This window comes from Carcharodon carcharias, chromosome 1 (genome assembly GCF_017639515.1).
Source record: "Carcharodon carcharias isolate sCarCar2 chromosome 1, sCarCar2.pri, whole genome shotgun sequence".
Classification (NCBI taxonomy): domain Eukaryota; kingdom Metazoa; phylum Chordata; class Chondrichthyes; order Lamniformes; family Lamnidae; genus Carcharodon; species Carcharodon carcharias.
The window spans coordinates 248742890-248764621 of record NC_054467.1 but is presented as its reverse complement, the minus strand read 5'-3'; the positions used below and the strand labels follow the sequence as shown (position 1 = coordinate 248764621).

The following is a 21732-nucleotide window of genomic DNA, read 5'->3' as shown; positions in this document are numbered from 1 at the left end:
CTTCCTTTAAAGCTCATCTGTTTCTGTCAGCTCACAGACAAAGCATACTGAACACTCATTTTGTTGTTCCCTCCCCACTTGCTCAGCTTATAGGTACCGAGAGTGAGAGACAACCTCTTCAGGCTCATCCCCTTTAACCTGACATATGGACTGAGAGAGAGAGGTACCTCCCCCTCAGTCTGTTTTCCAATTGCACAAAAAGATATAGTAACCTATTCTCCAATCTTCTACCCTTTAGCAATTTCTTGCACACAGAAAGATACACACACAAACACACACATACACTATCCATTCCCTTCCTTTTTAAACTGATTTAAAAAAAAAAATCTTCATTCAGATGGTTTGGGCATCACTGGCAAGTCCAGCATTGATTGCCCATCCTTAATTGCCTTTGAGAAGCTGCTGGTGAGCTACCTTGTTAAATCACAGCAGCTTGAAAGAACTCCCACAATACTGTTAGGTTTAATTTTTTTTTTTGCTAGGCCATTTCAGAGGGCAGTTAAAAGTCAACCACTTTGCTGTGGCCCAGATGTTACATGTAGGCCAGATTGGATAAATACAGCAAAGTTCCTCCCTTAAAGGGACATTAATGAACCAAATGGGTTTTTACAACAAAAAAGGTAGTCTCATGGTTACCATTACTCATTTTTAATTCTATATTTATTTATTTAACTGAACTTTAATACCACAGCTATCATGGTGGGATTTGAACTCACACCTCAGGATTATTACTCTAGGTCATATGGATTATTAGGCCACTATCATAACTGCTGTGGCAACATACATGATGTTTGACTAATATAGAGGCACAGAGAAAAATACAAAGATCGGAACACACTCATCCATTTTCCAGTCCTCTTCCCATTAAATTGATTTATTATTGGCATATAGGCAATACAGGAGATAGACACACACAGATTGCAGAGTTATGGGAAGAAAACTTGAGCGCAGCGACTAAATTGGATAGCTTTTTCAAAGAGCTGGCACAGGCAAGATGGGACGATTGGCCTCCTTCGAAATCTTATTCTACAATTCTGTCATTTTTTTCCAATCCTTTTTCCTTTCAATTCATTTCCTAAGGCAGAGAGAGGGGGATATGCACACACTGACTGAAGTGTTCTGGGAGGAAAGCTGGGTTTTGGGGACTACATTGGACAGCTCATTCGAAGGTCCAGCACAGCCCAGAACCATTAAGCTGGTTCCACTCTCCCTCCCTCTCCTCTTAGGCCTGCAATGGTTTCCTCTCCAGATAATTAGCCAGTTCCCTTTTGAAAGCCACAATTGAATCTGTCTCCACCACACTCTCAGGCAGTGCATTCCGGATCCTAATCACTCGCTGTGTAAAAAAAGTATTTTCTCGTGTTGCCTTTTACCAATCATGTTAAAGCTGTGTTCTCCAGCTCTTGCCCTTTGCTAATCCTCTCAGCTTTAAGTTGATTCCCTGCACAGAGTAACACAAGGAGGTCCTGTGACACAGTGGCTAGCATCCCTCCCTCTGGACCAGACGCTCTTGGTTCATGGCGGAGGAAGGTGTGTTCATTACGTGACTAAACAGGTTGATTAGCCAACTTCAAATCCTTCCAATACACACCAATGGCAGGTGATAAGGGCAGGAGAGATTACTGGTTACCTATATGACGGAGCAAAGGTTGGAGCCTCGGCCATCACTTTCCATAGCTCCAGGTTACAACCTGAATGTGGGGGAGATGGTGGTGCAGTGGTAATGCCACTGGACATTTAATCCAGAGGCCCAGGCTAATGTTCTGGAGACATGGGTTCAAATCCCAAGTAAAAATCTGGCATTGAAACTAACCTATCTGGTTCACTAATGCCCTTAAGGGAAGAAAATCTAGCCTGCATATGGCTCAAAACTGATAGTAATGTGATTGATGCTTAACTGCCCTCTGAAATGGCCTAGCAAGCACTCAGTTCAGGGGATGGGCAACAAATTCTGGCCTTTATTGCCAATGGTGCCCACATCCCATGAAATAATCTTTTTAAAAGTATGTTATCACCACAATTTGGAGTCCCTGAGTGAACTGTAACACAAGAGCTGACACATATTCATCATAATACAGCAACCCTTAACCTGATTTCCTGTCCACAGACACATCATCAATCCAGCCCCTCCACTTCAACCTGACTTCCGGTCCACATCCACAACCCAGCCCCTTCCCTTTAACCTGATTTCCTGTCGGCCCACAGGCAGGCCCCGCCCACCTTGCCCCCTTAATTTCAACATGGCGCCGTCGCCGCCGCTGTCGTTGTGGACGTTGGTCGAGCTCGAGCCCGGGGCCGTTGATTTGGGACCAAGTTTAAGTTAACGGCGGAATTAAAATCATAAATTAAACCTACAAAAGATAGAAAATTATAAAATCAAACGGACGGTACCGAGGGAGGAAGGGAGGAGAGGAGAGGAGGAAGAAGAGAACATAGACCCGGAGATAGAATAAAATAAAACAAATAAACCCTCGGCACCGGGGCGTGATAAACATTTAAAATTATTATTATTATTAATAATAATAATAATTATCATGGACTTATTCAGTTGGTTAAATTCGGTTCAGGTGGAAATTAGTCAGTGTTTAGGGGGTGGGGATGGAGCCCCAGGCTCAGTGTCTTTAAAGACGAATATTTTATGATTAATATAAACTGTTCAAGAATTGATTTATAATTAAAAAAAAAAGAATCAAGCACAGGGAGAGAGAAAGGGGAGGAAATACTGTCCCTAGAATTCACCCTGGAAAGGCAGGAGCAGGTGAGACTATATAGCCTGGCAGCTCAGTGCCAGCAGCTCTTTATCTTGTTTGTATTTTAAAGAACATTTCTATATATGTAAAATATATATGCATGGGTTAATATAATGTTTTTTTTTCTCAGTACTGTCAGCTTTTTACATTGTATTTTAAACATTTATGCATATATAAATTATATAATTCTATACAATATATAATGTATATAATTTTTTTCCCTGAGTGCTGACAGCCTTTTACATTTGTATTTTAAAGATCATTACATATATAATCTATACAATATAGTGTGTGTATATATATATTTATATATACTTATATATACTTACTTATATATACTTATTTATTTATATATACTTATATATACTAATATATACTTATATATACTTATATTTATGTATAACAATACAGGTCCTGTATCCTTTATCCAAGACCCTCAGGGCCGATTGCATTTTGGATTTCAGATAATTTTTGTTTTCAGATACTGCATATAAAGTAACATTATAATAACCTAAGCCTAGGCTAGCTACAGTCTAAAGTAAATAAAATGGCTAGAAAAGTAAGGTGTATCACTGAATAGTAAATACAGGGTACCTGTATTAAGTTTCCTTTTGACATGTTCAGCACAAAAATCACAAGGGAAACAATTAAACTTCATGCGCTAAAGGTCCATGAGGTTTAAAAAAATAGTGCATTTTTAATCATCTGGTATTTATCTGATTTTAAAGCTGTGTGAGTGAGTGAGTGCATGCACTGGAGTAAGAGTGTGTGTGTGTGTGTGTGTGAGAGAGATCTGTCTCACATTCCCAAGATGAGGATCGATCTGTAGGGGAGGAGACGGTACCTTTTTTTGTGCATCACCTACCACTGGCCCTCGGGCATGGCTGTCATTGTAGGAAAGCAAGAACTTGCTTTTACAAGGAGACAAGAAACAGAAGCAAGGGTAGACCATTCAGTCCCCTGAGCATCCTCTGCCATTCAGTATGATTGTGGCTTATCTTTTATCTCGACCTGATTTTATTCCCATCTGATTCCATCAGTATCCAAAAGTCTATTGATCTTGGCCTGGAATGTGCTCGATGTCTTAGCGCTCAGAGCTCTCTGGGAGAGAGAATTCCAAAGATTCACTAACCCACTGGTCAAAGACATCTTTCCTTTCATCACCCTCCGGACTTCCCAAAGTGCTTTCAATACTTTTTAGAAGTCTTAGTCACAGCTGTCATGTAGGAAATGTGGCAGCCATTTTGAGGATAGTAAGGCCCCACAAACAGCAACGTGATAATGACCAGATATCTGTTTTTAGTGATGTTGATTGAGGGATAAATTTTGGACAGGAAACCAGGGAGAATTCTCTGGCCCTTCACTGAAATCGGGCAGTGGGATTTTTCATGGTAGGTGAAAGCGGATGTGGCATCAGTTTAACATCTCATCTAAAGGTGGCACCTGCGCCACTGCAGTGTGCCCTCAGTACTGCACTGGAATATTAGCCTTGATTTTGTACTTAAGATTCTGGCTTTTGAGGGAAGTTTTGTTGAAATATAAATCTATCCTGAGCGTGAAACTTTGTGATTTAATATTTAAATGATCAGGAAATTTAAAGGAGGAGTGGAGAGAAAGGCAGGTGTTCTGAATTCAGAAGCCTCTTGATCACTGTGACCTTGATGTTGAGGGTGGGTGGGACATATGTCCATAAATAAAATCACACTGTGTGGGAAGGGTCTGTAAATGAAATGGCAATGTAAATTTAAATCAACCACTCGGTGTTAAAATAGATGTCCCTTTTAGTATGTGGATGGCATAAGCTCAGTGGGTTGAGTGACTTTTTGTTGCTCCAGATTAAAACCCCATGTCACAGTCCTTCATGAGGGACACCCTGTTCAACAAAACGTGTGCTTTTGTTTTTTTCTTGAAAATATAGCCGTGAAAGGTTATCCTGGACAGTGAGTGATGCAATGGTGTAAAGTTTGTTGCAAACTCTCATCAGGTCACACACATCGTGACGGGTGATGCAAGGCTGTTCCTTTTCAAAAATCCCTCCCACTGCAGCAACCTTTTCAACATCAAAGTTTGCCAAAAGCTACTTTTGTTTGCTGGCAGTTGTGCAGCATTCTTTCAAAATACTGGCAATATTAAACAATTTGGATAGTGTGAAATGTCTTTTGGGAATAAACCACTTTTTTGTTTTAAAAAATGATATTGAATACAAATGAATGTATTCTATTTTTAATGGACACAGTATTGTCACAAAGCTTTCAATGAAGTCTCCAGGTGAGTATACTTTTTAATCATTCGTGAGGTGTGAACGTTGCTGACGAGGCCAGTTTTTATTGCTCTTGTGAAAGTGGTGATGAGCTGTCTTCTTGAACTGTTGCGGTCATGTGATGTAGGTACACCCACAGTGCTGTTAGGGAGGGAGTTCCAGGATTTTGGCCTAGTGACAATGAAGGAACGGCAATATATTTCCCAGTCAGGATGGTGGGGAACTTGCAGCTAGTGGTGTTGTTATGCTCCTGCTGTCCTTGTCCATATAGGAGGTAGATGTTGTGGTTTTGGGAGGTGCTAGTGAGGAAGCCTTGACGAGTTGCTACAGTGCAGCTTGTAGGTGAGTGAGAAACACCCAGCAGTCCACTTATGCATTGTGTAGGGTTGTGACTGGAGAAAGTACTTTGATCTTTACTGGATTATAAAGTCTTACAACAAGGGACTTGCTAAAAAAAAACAACTTTGTATTATAAAGCACCTTATCATGCCTTAGAATGCTTATAGTGAATTACTCTCATGTGCACCTATAAAATATACCTCAAAATGAAAAGAGTAAACTCTAGGGTAAATTTGGCTTGTGAGAATTATAATATTTGTGTTAGCTTTATTTTCTTACTGAGAGATTGTTTCCCCTAGCTCAGGAATCTAGAACACTGGGTCGCAGCCTCAGGATAAAAGGACCGATCATTTAGGACTGAGGTGAGAAGAAGTTTCTTTGCTCAAAGGGTTGTGAATCTTGGAATTCACTACCCTAAAGAGTTGGGGATGTTTCATAGTTGAATAAATTTAAGGCTGAGATAGACAAATTTTTGGCCTCTCAGGGAATTGAGGGATATGGGGTGCTGGCGGAAAGTGGAGTTGAGGCAGATCAGCCATGATCATATTGAATGGTGAAGCAGGCTCGATGGGCTGTGAGATCTGTGCCTGCTCCTTTTTTCTTTTCTTTTTCGTTCATCGGTTGTGGGCATCACTGGTTAGACCAGCATTTATTGCCCATCCCCAATTACCCTTGTTTGGAGGGCATTTAAAAATCAACTGCATTGCTGTGGGCCTCGAGTCACTTGTAGGCCAGACCAGATAAGGACATTAGTGAACCAGGTGGGTTTTTACAACAATTGATAATGGTTTCATGGTCATCATTAGACTTTTGATTCCAGATTTTTATTGGATTCAAGTTCCACCATCTGCTGTGGCAGGATTCAAACCCGGAGCATTACCCTGGGTCTCTGGAATATTAGTCCAATGACAATACCATCGCCTTCCCATCTGTTCTGTTCTTATATACTTACCAAAATGACTGGGTTAAATTTGACCTTATGATCCTGGTCCATGTGGGTAAGCAGAATTATAGTGAGTTATTCTTGGATTTGTGAGGAGGGTGGCCACATGTCTGCTGGAAGCTGCTGCATTGTTCTTATTCTGCACTTAATGATTGAAGCTCACAAAGTATTTTAAACATGTGATATAAATATGTACAAATGTCTTTATCACTGCTGAGCTATGACAAATAGGTCCACAAGTAACTCTGGCAGATAAAATTTCCCGTCAATTAACTGGTTAACCTCACTCTTGAGATTTACCATGATTTCACTCTAGGCTCCAAGCTCTCCTATAATTGTCCAACATATTTAAATAACTGGAAATGACAACATTAGTGGTTATTTACAACTGATGTTTGTAGGATCTTGTATACAAATTGGCTGCCTCATTTCCTACAACAGTGTCCTCACTTTTCGAAAGTATTTAATTGGTTGTGGGGCAATTTAGGGTGTGATGGTGAGAATTCCAACATGGAATACTATCTGCATTGAGACAGCAACCATGTAGAACTTGGCACTAAGAAAATAGCTGAGACAAAGCAGATTCAACCCTCAAGTACAAAATGGTTAGTACATTTCTTTCCAGGATATGCACCTGTTTCTGTTCGGTAATTTGCAAAAATGCTATTCCATAGTTCCCCACTACTGAATATTGTGCAGAATTAGAAAGTTGTAGCATGCAGGTGAACAATATTTTCCTGTATTTGCAGTATTCAAGTAGAATATAAATTGTACCCTGATGTAGCACTTGTTACCTTAAATAAGGTCAGGAGAAAATCAGCACCAAAATACCTCTATCTTTTGGTGACTGAGATTGATGATTATAAATCCGCAGTGTTTCTGGATCGCATCTGATGAGTCCAAAGTTAACAGTACTACTAGCTGCTTTTCTTTCTTATTATTCTCTATTGTCCTGTAAACCAAAATTCCCATCTGGGACCCTGTTGAATTTTGAACATTATCTACCTCCACACATTTACTATCTTCTGTGTGAAGTAAATATATTTAAACTGCTTGTTCAACTTACGTCCAAGCCCCTTTATATTTCAATAGCAGGCACATTGTACAGTAATGCTGAGTAACTAAAAAGCAGGATGTGCAGCTCATTAATGGGACAAAAGGTTTTCTCTGATTGCTATCTATAAGGGGCTATCTTGCATGAAATGAGATTGAGCAGCCTCAAACTGTTTGGTGGTGGGTATGATCTGACAGTGTAAAACTACCTTCAGTCATCCCTCATGTTCAATAAATTAATGTTCTCAGTGGGAGATGTCAGCGGGTGGCTGATGTAGGAAACACAAAGTTTTGAGTTCTTTGCCTAAGGAAGGAGTCTTAGAAGGAATACAATGAAGTTTTGACCCCTCATTCCTCGGATAAGGGTATTTTCCTACGGGGGTGGACGGGATGGTTGGTGGAGAGTGAATAGACTATCACAGAATCACAATGCAGAAGAGGCCCTTCGGCCCATCGAGTCTGCACTGACACGTGAAAAACACCTGACTGACCTACCTAATCCCATTTACCAGCACTTGGCCCATAGCCTTGAAGGTTATGACATGCCAAGTGCTCATCCAGGTACTTTTTAAAGGGCGTGAGGCAACCCGCCTCCACCAGCCTCCCAGGCAGTGCATTCCAGACCGTCACCACCCTCTGGGTAAAAAGTTTTTCCTCACATCCCCCCTAAACCTCCTGCCCCTCACCTTGAACTTATGTCCCTTTGTGACTGACCCTTTAACTAAGGGGAACAGCTGCTCCCTATCCACCCTGTCCATGCCCCTCATAATCTTGTACACCTCGATCAGGTCGCCCCTCAGTCTTCTCTGCTCCAACGAAAACAACCCAAGTCTATCCAACCTTTCTTCAGAAATGTTTCATCACAGGCAACATCCTGGTGAATCTCCTCTGCATCCCCTCCAGTGCAATCGCATCCTTCCTGTAATGCGGCGACCAGAACTGCACACAGTACACCAGCTGTGGCCTCACCAAGGTTCTATACAACTCCAACATGACCTCCCTACTTTTGTAATCTATGCCTCGATTGATAAAGGCAAGTGTCCTATATGCCTTTTTCACCACCCCACTAACATGCCCCTCTGCCTTCAGAGATCTATGGACACACACGCCAAGGTCCCTTTGTTCCTCAGAACTTCCTAATGCCATACCATTCATCGAATACTTCCTTGTCAAATTACTCCTTCCAAAGTGTATCACCTCACACTTTTCAGGGTTAAATTGCATCAGCCACTTATCTGCCCATTTGACCAACCTGTCTATATCTTCCTATAGCCCAAGACACTGAACCTCACTGTTAACTACCCGGCCAATCTTTGTGTCATGTGCAAACTTACTAATCCTACCCCCCACATAGTCATCTATGTCATTTATATAAATGACAAATAATAGGGGACCCAGCACAGATCCTTATGGTATGCCACTGGACACTGGCTTCCAATCACTAAAACATCCTTCTGTCATCACCCTCTGCCTCCTACAACTAAGCCAATTTTGAATCCACCTTATCAGATTACCCTGTATCCCATGTGTCTTTGCATTCTTTATAAGTCTCTCATGTGGGACCTTGTCAAAGGCTTTGCTGAAATCCATATAAACTACATCAACTGTACTACCCTCATCTACACACCGGTCACCTTCTCAAAAAATTCAATCAAGTTTGTTATGCATAACCTCCCTCTGACAAAGCCATGCTGACTATCCCTGATCAAACCTTGCCTCTCCAAGTGGAGATAGATACTCTCCTTCAGAAATTTCTCCAATAGTTTCCGTACCACTGACGTGAGACTCACTGGCTTGTAGTTCCCTGGCTTATCTCTACAACCCTTCTTAAATAGCGGAACCACATTAGCTGTTCTCCAGTCCTCTGGCACCTCCCCTGTGGCCAGAGAGGAATTAAAAATTTGGGTCACAGCCCCTGCGATCTCCTCCCTTGCCTCCCTCAGCAATTTGGAACACAAATCATCCAGACCTGGAAATTTGTCCACTTTAAGCCTGTCAACACCTCCAATACTTTGTCATTCCCTATATCAATTTGCTTAAGAACCTCGCAGTCTCTCTCCCCGAGTTCGATACCTTCATCCTCATTCTCTTGGGTGAAGACGGACGTTACGTATGCAATCAACACTCGAGCGATGTGCTCTGGCTCCACCCATAGATTGCCCCCTTGGTCCCTCATGGGCCCTACTCCTTCCCTGTTTATCCTCTTCCCATTGATATACTTATAGAATACCTTGGGATTTTTCCTATTTTTACCAGCCAGAACTTTCTCATATCCCCTCTTTGCTCTCCTAATTGCTTTCTTAAGCTCCACCCTGCACTGTCTGTACTCCACTAATGCCTCTGCTGATTTGCTTCCCTTGTACCTGCTAAAAGCCTTTCTTTTCCTTCTCATCGTAACCTGAATATCTCTGGTCATCCATGGTTCTCTGGGCTTTTACCCCTTCCTATCACCCTAGAGGGAACATGTTGAGCCTGTACCCTCCCCATTTCCTTTTTGAACACCACCCCCCATCCCATTCCTCTGTAGATTTGCTCACAAGTAACTGTTCCCAGTCTACGTTGGCCAGATCCTGCCTTATTTTACTAAAATCCACTCTCCCCCAAACCAAAACATTTTTTTGCAACTTGTCGATTTCTTTGTCCATAACAAAGTTAAGCTGTATCATGTTGTGGTTGCTATCACTAAAACACTCACCCAGCACTGCCTCAGCCACCTTCCGGCTTCATTCCCCAGAATTAGGTCCAGCAATGCACCATCCCTTATTAGACCCTCTACATATTGACCTAAAAAGTTCTCCTGCACACATTTCAAGAAATCTACTCCATCCAAGCCCTTAACACAATGTCTATCCCAATTAATGTTGGGAAAGTTGAAATCACCTAATATAATTACCCTATCGTTATTGTTTTTACACACCTCCACAAATTGTGCACATATTTGCTCCTCAATTTCACACTGACTATCTGGGGGTCTATAATAAGCACCTAATAATGTGGTTGCCCCTTTTTTATTCCTAAGCTTTACTCACAAAGGTTCATTCGATGCCCCCTCCAAGATATCATCTCTCCTTACTACAGTAATGGACTCCTTAACTAATAATGCGATGCCTCTTCCTCTTTTACCCCCTCCTCTGTCTCGCCTGAAGATTCCATATCCCGGAATGTTGAGCTGCCAATCCTGCCCTTCCCTCAACCAAGTCTCAGTGATGGCTACTATATCACAATTCCACATGTCAATCCTCACCCTTAACTCATCCGATTTACCTGTAACACTCCTGGCATTAAAGTAGAGGCCATCCAGCCTTGCCTTACTCCCTTGGATCTTATTGCAGCTGTACTCCCTCTGACTTGATTGTTTTACTCTATTATGATGTGTCCCTATTCTGCTAACATTCTGTGTCCCCTCCCCCTGCCGAATTATTTTAACCTCCTCCCAACAGCACTAGCAAACACGCCCGCAAGGATGTTAGTCCCGCTGTGGTTCACATGTAGGCCGTCCTGCTTGTACGGGTCCCACCTTCCCCAGAAACAGTCCCAGTGATCCAGGAATCTAAAACCCTCCCTCCTGCAGCAACTCTTAAGCTACGTATTCATCTGTGCTATTCTCCTGTTTCTGAGCTCGCTAGCACGTGGCACTGGGAGTAATCCAGAGATTACAACCCGAGAGGTCTTGCTTTTTAGTCTACTTCCTAACTCCCTGAATTCTTAATGCAAGACCTCATCCCTCTTTCTACCTATATTATTGGTACCAACATGTACTATGACCTCTGCCTTATTGTCCTCCCCCTTCAGGATGGCCTGCAGCTGTTCAGTGACATCCCGGACCCTGGCACCAGGGAGGCAACATACCTTCCTGGAGTCACGTTGACAACCACAGTTGCACCTAGTCCCTGACTATAGAATCCCCTATTACTATTGCTCTTCCTCCCCTCCTGTATAGACAGGTTGCTTATGGTGCCAGAAGCTTGGCTCTGTCCGCATTCCCTGGAGGAACCAGCGCCCTCATCAGCCTCCAAAACGGAATACCGATTTGCAAGCGGGACCCCAGGGGACTCCTGAACCACCTGCCTGTTTCTCTTGGATTGCCTGGTGGTTACCCATTCCCATCCTTCTTCAAGTCCCTTCATCTTCTAGAGCACCTCTCTAAACCTGCTATCCACGATGCTCTCAGACTCGCGGATGCTCCACAGTGTCCCCAGCCGCTGTTCCAGCTCTGAAACCCGAGCTTCCAGGAGCTGCAGCTGGGCACACTTCCTGCACACATGCTGGTCCCAGGCACTGGAAATGTCCCCAGCTTCCCACATGGAGCACGATGAGCACACCATGGCTTTAAGCGCTCCTGCCATGACTTATCCCTTTAAATTAAACCTTTTAAGTCAATTACTCTAGGGCCTTTCTTTCCTGATCCTCGTTACTGCAAAGTACGCAAACTGTAAACCAAAAAAAGACCTTAAAATATAAGCAATTAAAGTAGTAAATACCTTACCCACTACTTACCAGTGTAGCCTCTACTGCTACAGCGCGCTCTGAAGGTTTAAGAAGTTGGGTAGCAAGGAAAAAATGCAAAGAGCACCTCGTCCCCTATGCACCGAATTCCCACTTTGTACCAAACTCAGAATATCCACTCTGGCTGTGCCCCATTCACGATGTGCTCGTGTGCAAGCATACTGTTGCGTGCTTCCAGATAGTCCCTTTCTTAAATAGAGCTGACTTGACTCACCACTAGTTAAGCTTCAAATAGTAACTAACCCCTTTTCAGGCCCTAATCAGGCTTCAGGTGATTGACAGTTAATTGTCACACAGTCAGCTAAGTCAGCTACCTTACTAACCTTTTAACTAGACTACTGAACTTAGAAAAATTAAAGAGAAATTAAAGAGAAAGACATACTAGTTCAATTCCCACTTTGCACCAAATTCCGAATACCCACTCTGGCCGTGTCCCACTCAGGATGTGCTCACTCTCCTGATTGTGTGCAAGTTTATAATCCCGAGAGTTTTGAAGAACGAGATGGAATTTCATTGAAATGTATAAAATTCTTCAAGGGTTTGACAGGGTAGATGCTGACAGGCTGCCCCCGGCTGGAGAGTCTAGAACTAGGGGATCACAGTCTCAAGAAAAGAGGTTGACCATGTAGGAGGACTGAAATTTCTTCACTTGGAGAGTTGTGAATCTATGCAATTCTTCACCCCAGTCATTGAGTAAATTCAAGACAGAGCTCAATAGATTTTTGGGCTTGAGGGATATGGGGATGAGATAGAAAATTCTTATTGAATGGAAGAACAGACTGGAAAGACTGAATGGCCTACTGCTGCTCCTATTTCTCATGATCTTATGAAACAAAAACACCTGACTTGACTGTGTTGGAATTTGATCAGAATCCAAACTTTTAGTCATTCTAGGCTTGATTTTTATAAAGAAAAATGAACTTTACTTTAAAAACTGCCTCGATAAATTCTGAACCATTGCTGAATTAACCCCTGGCTGAGAGAACAGGACTTGCCCAAATCACTGTATAAGGAGGTGGCAGAGATGGAGTTGTCAGCTGGGGGATCAGAGCAACTTTTGATAATCCTCTTCTTGCTGCTTTCTGTATTTGGTTGATCATATGTTGCCTTTGGCCACAGTTGAGGTAAGGAAAGTCTAAGCGTGAGCTCTAGTTGCATGGCTGTTACATACTGTGTCACTTCTGCCTGCGGTCTTTAATTTCTGATCTCCCTTTTTTTTGCAGTTTTGAAGACAGCACTTGGATTGTAAAGGTGACTTGGCAAAATGGACATTGGCAGGATGGACAGCGAGGCTGATGGTAGTGGGCCAGCTGCTGACTCTATCTCAGTCTCCTCCCTAAAACTGAATGGTGATAACTCGGAGTTAGAGGATGACGAAGGCGAGGGCTTGAACTGTGATAATGGTGATCTGGAAGTCAATCCTTTTGATGGGTTACCTTTTTCCTCGCGGTACTACGAGCTACTAAAACGGAGAAAAGCTCTGCCAGTCTGGAGTATCAAGTACTACTTCATGGAAAGCCTTGTTAACAATAATGTGGTACTGGTTTCTGGCAAACTGGGATGTGGCAAAAGTACTCAGGTCAGTGCTAAACTGAGAAGTTTACCTTTAAAATGGGCAACATGTTGAAACTGAATCATTGAGTTAAACTTTCACAATTTTATTCTTAGTTACACAAATTTGATTCCTAGATTAACACACCAACACCTGATTTACTTCATCTGTTCCTGTGTGACATGCCTCTAACTAACCTGTTCATAACCAGATAGTTTCAGTCTGCCAACCTGAAGAAGACACAGTATCATGAACTGAAGTGTTTTGTTTATTCTTGCATTTTCCTCCCTTGTTCTCTTCTCTTTTGAAAGCAGTGATATTTGATGGCATACAGTTCCACCAGTGCTGACAGTCCCAACACTTGTCTAAGTGGTCATCATTGTTGAGAGTCCAAGTTACTCAATCATGCCTGAAAGTCTGATGCGTGAGAGGCCAGAATTGGAGGAAAATGATATTTTTGGCTTGGAGGAGGACTGTTGGGGACTGCTTGTAGTCCCAGTCCTAATCACTGCTGCTGCTAATGCTGCTGGGATTAGAGAGTAGCTCTCTGATGTGGGACTTCCTCCTGAGTTAGGGTTGGAAGTCCTGTCTCCAACCAATTAACATTCTTTAAGACCATAAGACATAGGAGCAGAAATTAGGCCATTTGGCCCATCTAGTCTGCCCTGCCATTCAATCATGGCTGATAAGTTTCTCAACCGCCTTCTCCCCGTAACCTTTGATCCCCTTACCAATCAAGAACCTATCTATCTCGATCTTAAATACACTCAATGACCTGGCCTGCACAGCCTTCTGTGGCAATGAATTCCATAGATTCACCACTCTCTGGCTAAAGAAGTTTCTCCTCATCTCTGTTCTATTAGGTCTTCCCTTTACTCTGAGGCTGTGCCCTTGGGTAGTAGTCTCTCCTACTAATGGAAACATCTTCCCCATGTCTACTCTATCCAGGCCTTTCAGTATTCTGTAAGTTTTAATCAGATCCCCCCTCATTCTTCTAAACTCCATCGAGTATAGACCCAGAGTCCTCAAACGTTCCTCATATGTTAAGCCTTTCATTCCTGGGATCATTCTCGTGAACCTCCTCTGGACCTTGTCCAGAGCCAGCACATCCTTCCTGAGATACGAGGCCCAAAATTGCTCACAATATTCTAAATGTAGTCTGACCAGAGCCTCATAAAGCCTCAGCAGCACATCCCTGCTTTTATATTCTAGTCCTCTCGAAGTAAATGCCAACATTGCATTTGCCTTCCTAACTACCAACTCAACCTGCAAGTTAACCTTAAGAGAATCCTGGACTAGGACTCCCAAGTTCCTTTGCACTCCAGATTTCTGAATTCTGTCCCCATTTAGAAAATAGTCTATGCCTTTATTCTTCCTAGCAAAGTGCATGACCTCACACCTGCCCACATTGTATTCCATCTGCCACTTCTTTGCCCATTCTCCTAACCTGTCCAAATCCTTCTGCAGCCTCCCCGCCTCCTCAATACGAGAGCGTTAAATGGCTGTTGGGCAGCCAGTGTTGGAGGGAAAGTGTTCCCTGATGACTCTTCAAATAGCAGGGCGGGAAACCCTGCCATTCTGAAAAATCCTGCCTGATATGCCGAACAATGTTCTGACCAGTTGCCAAGGCAAGCCACATTTCAGGATGTACAGTATAGTTGCCAGGTTTTTTTTCTCCATCCAGTAGCTTTCTCCTCCACTCCTTCTCATGAAGTGCAGGACAAATGTTTCTTTGTTGACGTGTGGCTACAAAATAATTGAGCAGTTTGTTGTTAAGTTACTTGTAATTAATTTTTATAGGCAAGTTTACAGCTCAAGGGTTATGGGGAAAAGGCAGGAAAGTGAGTTGAGAAGTATCAGAGCAGTCATGATCTCATTGAATGGTAGAGTAGACTTAATGGGCCGAATGGCCGACTTCTCCTACGTCTTATGGTCTTAAGACTAGTCCACCAGGAAAAATAATGCATGGAAGACTGCACGTATTTTAAGTGACCAACTTGAGTTAATCCCAATACGCAGACAGAGCAAGATTGGAAATACTGGAAGTGAGAACTTGACCTTAAATAGTGTTAATCTAATCTATTAATTTATAATTCATATGTATTTGTGTTGTTGGAGAATATCAGGAATGGTTTATGGAAATCGCATTTGCAATTTTCTGTCAGTAGAAGAGACTAAAATTTAATTCCTGATTGTTTAGTTTTAACATGACACATAGTGGAATGATTGGATGCAACGGTTGACTCGGACATAATGGTTCCCAAAGTTGGGGTTTTCCTCACCTCATGTCTGATTCTGTGGTAACTAATTGATAAAGATTAATTGTATGATTAGTCAATAATTATATTGTATCATGAAACTACCAGGATTATAGAAGATCAACTTGGACTTTGTTTGTCTTGCAATTCCTGTGCTCCTACCCGAGGTTTAAGTTTACAAATAGATTTTTATCAGAATTTCCTGGGTTATATTCCTTTTAAAGATTATATATTAGATTTTTGAGAGCACTTATTCCACAAATATTGCCTGTGACAGAAATGGAGTGCATTAAGCAGAGAGGCTATTGTGGCAGCTTATAAAGCTTATGCTCAATTTTTTTTAAAAGTGTGGGCATATTCTACCCTGATTTCAGAAGATTATATGTTAGATAAATAAAATTTGGCCTATCCTAATTCGTTTCAACTACAATTCCTCTATTCCTCCATTAGAGCATGAAGCTATTTTCCAAATAATTCCAGGATTTTTTTTATATCCACTCCCTTGCACTCAGATTCATTCAGACTATTGTATGAAAAGCTTCTTGTTGTGTCCCAGATATGCTCAAGTTTGTGCCTCTTGGAACTTGATGGAGTGAAGATGTGGGCCATTCCAAGGTGGAAAAGAGTAAAGGGTCGGTTGGGGATAAAAGCATCAAATGTGGATGTGAGGAAACGACTGAGCAGAGCAATGCTTGCAAAAGTATTATTATGAATTCTGGGCCAAAGGCAGTTAAGGTTTCAAAAATGTAGCAGTGAGTTGCCTGGGTAAGGGTGAGAAGGATGGTCCTTTAGGTAATGTACCTAAAATAAATATAATTTAAAGATAAAGTTAGTCCTAGAACCAGAATAAACAATGCCATGCAAAAATGGTTGGGGATGAGTAATGTTTTCAGAGCAGTAGCATAAAGCTGCTTTTTTAACCTGCTGGTTGTTGGTTCTTTTAATCTATTATTTGGTTGTGGTGGGATGTATTTGTTTTAATTCTGCTGTGTTTTGTTTTTAGTTCCCTCAACCAAATTGGGTTCAGTAATGATACTGATAATGAACAGGAGATGATTAAGTGGCTTCTTTAATGCAATAAGATAGTTTTAGGTTAACATTATATTTTAATACAACATCTGGGACATAATAGTAATAATTCATTAAAGTAACAAAGGAACAGGAATAGACAATTCAGTCACAAGATATAGGAGTAATTGAATTTAAATTACACCAGCTGCCATGGTAGGAATTGATCTCGTGTCCCCAGCGTATAAACCTGAGCCTCGAGATTACTAGTCCACTGACATTACCACTATGCCACCATCACCCCTTTCCAGTCCTTCAGGCCTTCCCCACCATCCTGTTTGATCATGCACCTCAACTCTGTATAAGCTGTAAATTTCTTGGAGTTAGGAAGACAATATACATTGGTCAATGGTAAAGTTCCTTTAAACTATATGGACAGGACTTTTTGGATGGTGAGGTTTCTTGCCCCGCTACCTGAAGAGTCAGCAGGCTATGCACCCCACCAACACTGACTGCCCTGCAGTTATTTAACGCTCCAGGGTCCGTTAATTGGCTGGAGACAGGACTCCTGCCCTTCATTCGAGATTGGTGGACTGGTCTGTGGTCTCAGCAGCGCCAGAATAGCAAACGCCAGGTTTGGGACTACAAGCAGTCCCCAAGAAGTCTCAAGAGTTCTGGACCAACTAAGTGCGGGTGCCAAAGACCAAAGCCTTGCTGGGTTACCCCTGCCCGTTAACTGCTCTCACCAGCCTCAAAATTGAGGCCAAGTGGGAAATGGTACTTTAGTGACCGCTTAAAGTGGGAAATGGTACTTTAAGCGGTCACTAATTGCCCACTTAAGAGCCTCTATTGGAGCAAGGACAAGCCAGCTGGCCTAGACCTTGCCTGTCCCCTGTAAAATTGCGGGCAGATCCAGAGATGCAGGAGGGCATTGGGAAAGCTATTGTGGAACTTTACAGGTCGCCCTGTGCTTGCAAGGCTGCTGGCGAGGGACTGTAAAATTCTGCGCTATATCTTTCCGGTTTGCTTGTGCTTCAGCAGTGCCCACTCAGGTGCTTTAGATTTGTGTTTCATGTGGCTGAGCTGAACTTTGCAAATTATTTCATGCAGTAGCCTTGATTGTAGGTCACGTAAGAACATTTAAACTGTCTAGGTCAAAATATAAAATTCATTATTAAGTATCTAGATGCCTGAAAGCTTACCTATTGGGAGTGGAAGAATCTTTCCTACATTTTATACTTCATGTAAGCGCCGACATGTCCCAAGTTAGAATGTGGAATGAAGCTCCCTCTGCTATAACTTCAATAGCAATACTGCACCAATGCCCCAAATGTGATACTAGTCATAGCTGTAACCCTTCCAAAAGTCAGATTAGTAGTTGTGGCCCAATTATTAATAAGGAAATTGAGGCCAAGAGGTCATGAGACTTTGCTGGTATAAGCTTTCTGCTAGAATTATCCACTCTAACCTCTTCTCCTTGTTCTATACCTGGTAATACTTTTGCCCTTCAAAAGTTTATCTAATTCCTTCTTAAACATTGTAATTGACACATCTTTAATACTTACGACTGCAACATTTCATATTTATACCTAATGATCCTTAAAAAATGGTCTTTGCGCTCACCCTTTTCAGTACTAAACCTTAGCTTCTTCCCAAAATGGACTGGCAGTTCACTTATCAGTTATCAGACGTAAACTGCCATAATTTCCTTCCTCAATTTATGAATAATTTTGAAGAGTTCCATAAAATGTTGTTTAACCTTCTATGGTACCATGAATTTAGCTATAAATGGTTAAGTCTGTCATCATCATAATTACATTCTCTTTTCCTTGGCCATGTCCAAATGAGACGGTGGCATAATGGTAATGTCACTAATGTAATCCAGAGGCCCAGGCTAATGCTGTGGGGACATGGGTTCAAATCCCACCAGGACAGCTGGTGGAATTTAGATTCAATTAATAAAAAAAAAATCAGGAACTGAAAGTTAGTCTCAGAAGTGTTGACCATGAAACCAATCTATTGATTGTTTTTACGACAATAGACAATCTTGTTCACTAATGTTCTTTAGGGAAGGAAATCCGCTATCCTTACCTGGTCTGGTCTCCATGTGACTCCAGATCCACTGCAATGTGGTTAATTCGTAACTGCCCTCAGAAATGGCTTAACAAGCCACTCAGTTCAAAAAGAAATAGCGATAGGCAACAAATGCTGGCCTAGTCAGTGACGCCCGCATCCCATGAAAGAATAACTATGCACTTAAAACTGCTCACAGCAATCCAATTGCAGTCTAATTAGTACCTTGTTGGATTCTTCATCACATTCATGTGTTTCCCATGAAAGAGAGAAAAAACTCAGAACTAAATTTGCCCTTTTTATGGAATCTTATTTGAAATCCTATCTTTTAACTGTATTTATACTTTTTTGTACCATGTTGCATGTTCCATAAGAAATAGGAACCGGTGTAGACCATTCGGCCGCTTGAGCCTGCTCCACCATTCAATAAGATCATGGCTAATCTCGTGTTTCGATTTCAACATTCCCAGCTAACCCCGCTAACCTTTGATTTCCTTGCTTAACAAGAATCTATCTACCTGTGCCTTAAAAACATTCAATGATCCTGCCCTCACCACCCTCTGAGACAGAGTTCCAAAGTCGCACAATCCTCTGAGAGAAAAGATTTCTCGTCATCTCCATAGGGTATGTTTCCATTCTCTGATTTTCCTTGAATGTACTACAGTAGAATGGTACTATATTTCGTGGAGCTGGGGCGTGTGGAGGATTTGATAATGAATTGCCAGTGTTCACTGATATTACCCCTGTGGAACTGGCTGTAAGTTAAAGGTACAGGATAAGTGCAGAATAACATGGAAACCTGGAAGTTATGATCTGTCGCTCGGTTCCGGACACAGGCTACGCTCTGGAACTCCCAGAGCCAGCAATCATTGAAATCAGTTAACTGCGCCCATGTCACTACTAGAAACCCTACAAAAAGTTACATCTTGTTTAATTGACTGGAAGTGAGATCTTAACTACAATGTGATTAATAAAATTTGATGAACAACAGAACTGGCCCTTTAAAAAAAATAATTTTACAATCATGGAATGCTGTTAAGTAATGAATTAGTAGATTTAAAAAAAGTTATTTTTGAATATTTTAGTTTCTACCTTCAACCGTGTTAGGGGAGGCGGTGGCATAGTGGTATTGTCGCTAGACTAGTACTCCAGTTAACCAGGGTAATGTTCTTGGGGGTAAAAACAAAAAAACTGCGGATGCTGGAAATCCAAAACAAAAACAGAATTACCTGGAAAAACTCAGCAGGTCTGGCAGCATCGGCGGAGAAGAAAAGAGTTGACGTTTCGAGTCCTCATGACCCTTCAACAGAACTTGAGTTCGAGTCCAAGAAAGAGTTGAAATATAAGCTTAACACCTTAAACCAGCCATGAAACCAATGCAGATTGCAGATTGTCATAAAAACAATCTTGTTCACAAATGCCCTTTAGGGAAGGAAATCTGCATGTGACTCCAGACCCACAGCAATGTGGTTGACTCTTAAATGCCTTCTCAAGGTGGGCAATTAATGCTGCCCAGCCAGCGATGCCCACATCCCATGAACGAATAACAAAATAAAATCTTTAATTTGCTCTATGTAATGTTTTAAAGATGATTTTATTTTTGTGCTTTTTGTTTCCTGTTTTGGGGTCTTCAAAATCTTTTAATGTAATTGGCTGATGATGTTACTGTAGCTTCACGTAAGAATATCCAGTAAAGAGCGCTGTAATCAGTTGTAGAACGACTGCTTGCTAATAGAGGAGACTTCATTCGAGGTCAGTGATGAATGGTTTTAGTTTGCCACTGACTCCACAATCCAGCCCTACATGTTTATCTGTGTTCCCCTATTTGTTTCATATTTCCCTAACTTCTCTGTCCTCTTGATTCTTCGCGGTTTATATTTGCTGCCTAATTTTGGTGTAGACAATGTTAATATCGTTCCCAATAGGTTCAAGTCTAGATCATTTGCATCTATGGAGAACAAGAGAAGGCCCAACTCTGATCCCTCAAATATAGCACTAGATATGCAGCTGCTCGGTACTTTCCAACCTTTAGCCTTCTGCCAACTTAGCTTGAGCCTCTGCCTTTCTGATAGGTCACTAAATGCTTTGTAAGGTTCCAAAAGAATCACATTGACTACATTTCTAATCCCTCCAGAGAGGATGGTTTACTTTGAAGCTAATGTAAGACATTCATTTTGGGTGACTTTGCATTTGGCAGCTGTACTCTTCCCAGCAACTGAGCAGTTCTATCCAGGCCAGTGAGAACAAAACCACTTTGATGGCCTGTAACTATCAACCTCTTGGGGGGTTACCATTGACCAAAAACTGAACTGGACTAGCCATATAAGTACTGTAGCAACAAGAACAGGTCAGAGGCTAGAAATTATGTGACGAGTAGCTCACCTCCTGACTCTTCAAAGCCTGTCCACCATCTACAAGGCCCAAGTCAGGAGTGATGGAATACTCCCCCCACTTGCCTGGATGAGTGCAGCTTCCACAACATTCATGAAGCTTGAAATCATCCAGGGCAAAGCAGCCCACTTGATTGGCACCACATCCACAAACATTCACTCCCTCCACCACCAGCGCACAGTAGCTGCAATGTGTACCATCTACAAGATGCACTGCAGGAATTCACCAAGGCTTCTTCGACAGCACCTTCCAAACCCACAACTGCTACCATCTAGAAGGACAAGGGCTGCAGATACATGGGAACACCACCAGCTGGAAGTTCCCCTCCAAGTCACTCACCATCCTGACTTGGAAACATATCACTGTTCCTTCACTGTCGCTGAGTCAAAATCCTGGATCTCCCTTCCTAGCAGCGCTGTGGGTGTACCCACACTAAATGGACTGCAGCGGTTCAAGAAGGCAGCTCACCACCTCCTTCTCTAGGGCAGCTAGGGATTCACAATATATATTAATTATTTAGATGAGGGAATTAAATGTAATATCTCCAAATTTGTAGATGACACAAAGCTGGGTGGGAGGGTGAGCTGTGAGGAGGATGC

The 21732-nt window shown here is 42.1% G+C and overlaps 1 protein-coding gene across 4 annotated transcripts in view; it reads left to right on the top strand.

The window, feature by feature from the left end:
* Positions 1-2236: 2236 nt before the first annotated feature.
* The window catches only part of LOC121290670 (putative pre-mRNA-splicing factor ATP-dependent RNA helicase DHX32), a 143248-nt gene continuing 123752 nt past the window's right edge, over positions 2237-21732 (top strand). For 2 of the 4 annotated variants that reach the window (XM_041211732.1, XM_041211469.1), the window contains exons 1-2: positions 2237-2758; positions 13075-13430. In XM_041211732.1, coding sequence (XP_041067666.1) covers positions 13116-13430 — 315 coding nt within the window. In that variant the 5' untranslated portion in view covers positions 2237-2758; positions 13075-13115. Of the gene's footprint in view, positions 2759-5648; positions 5712-13074; positions 13431-21732 lie in introns of all 4 variants that reach the window. The other 2 variants (XM_041211645.1, XM_041211558.1) reach the window with 2 other exon arrangements.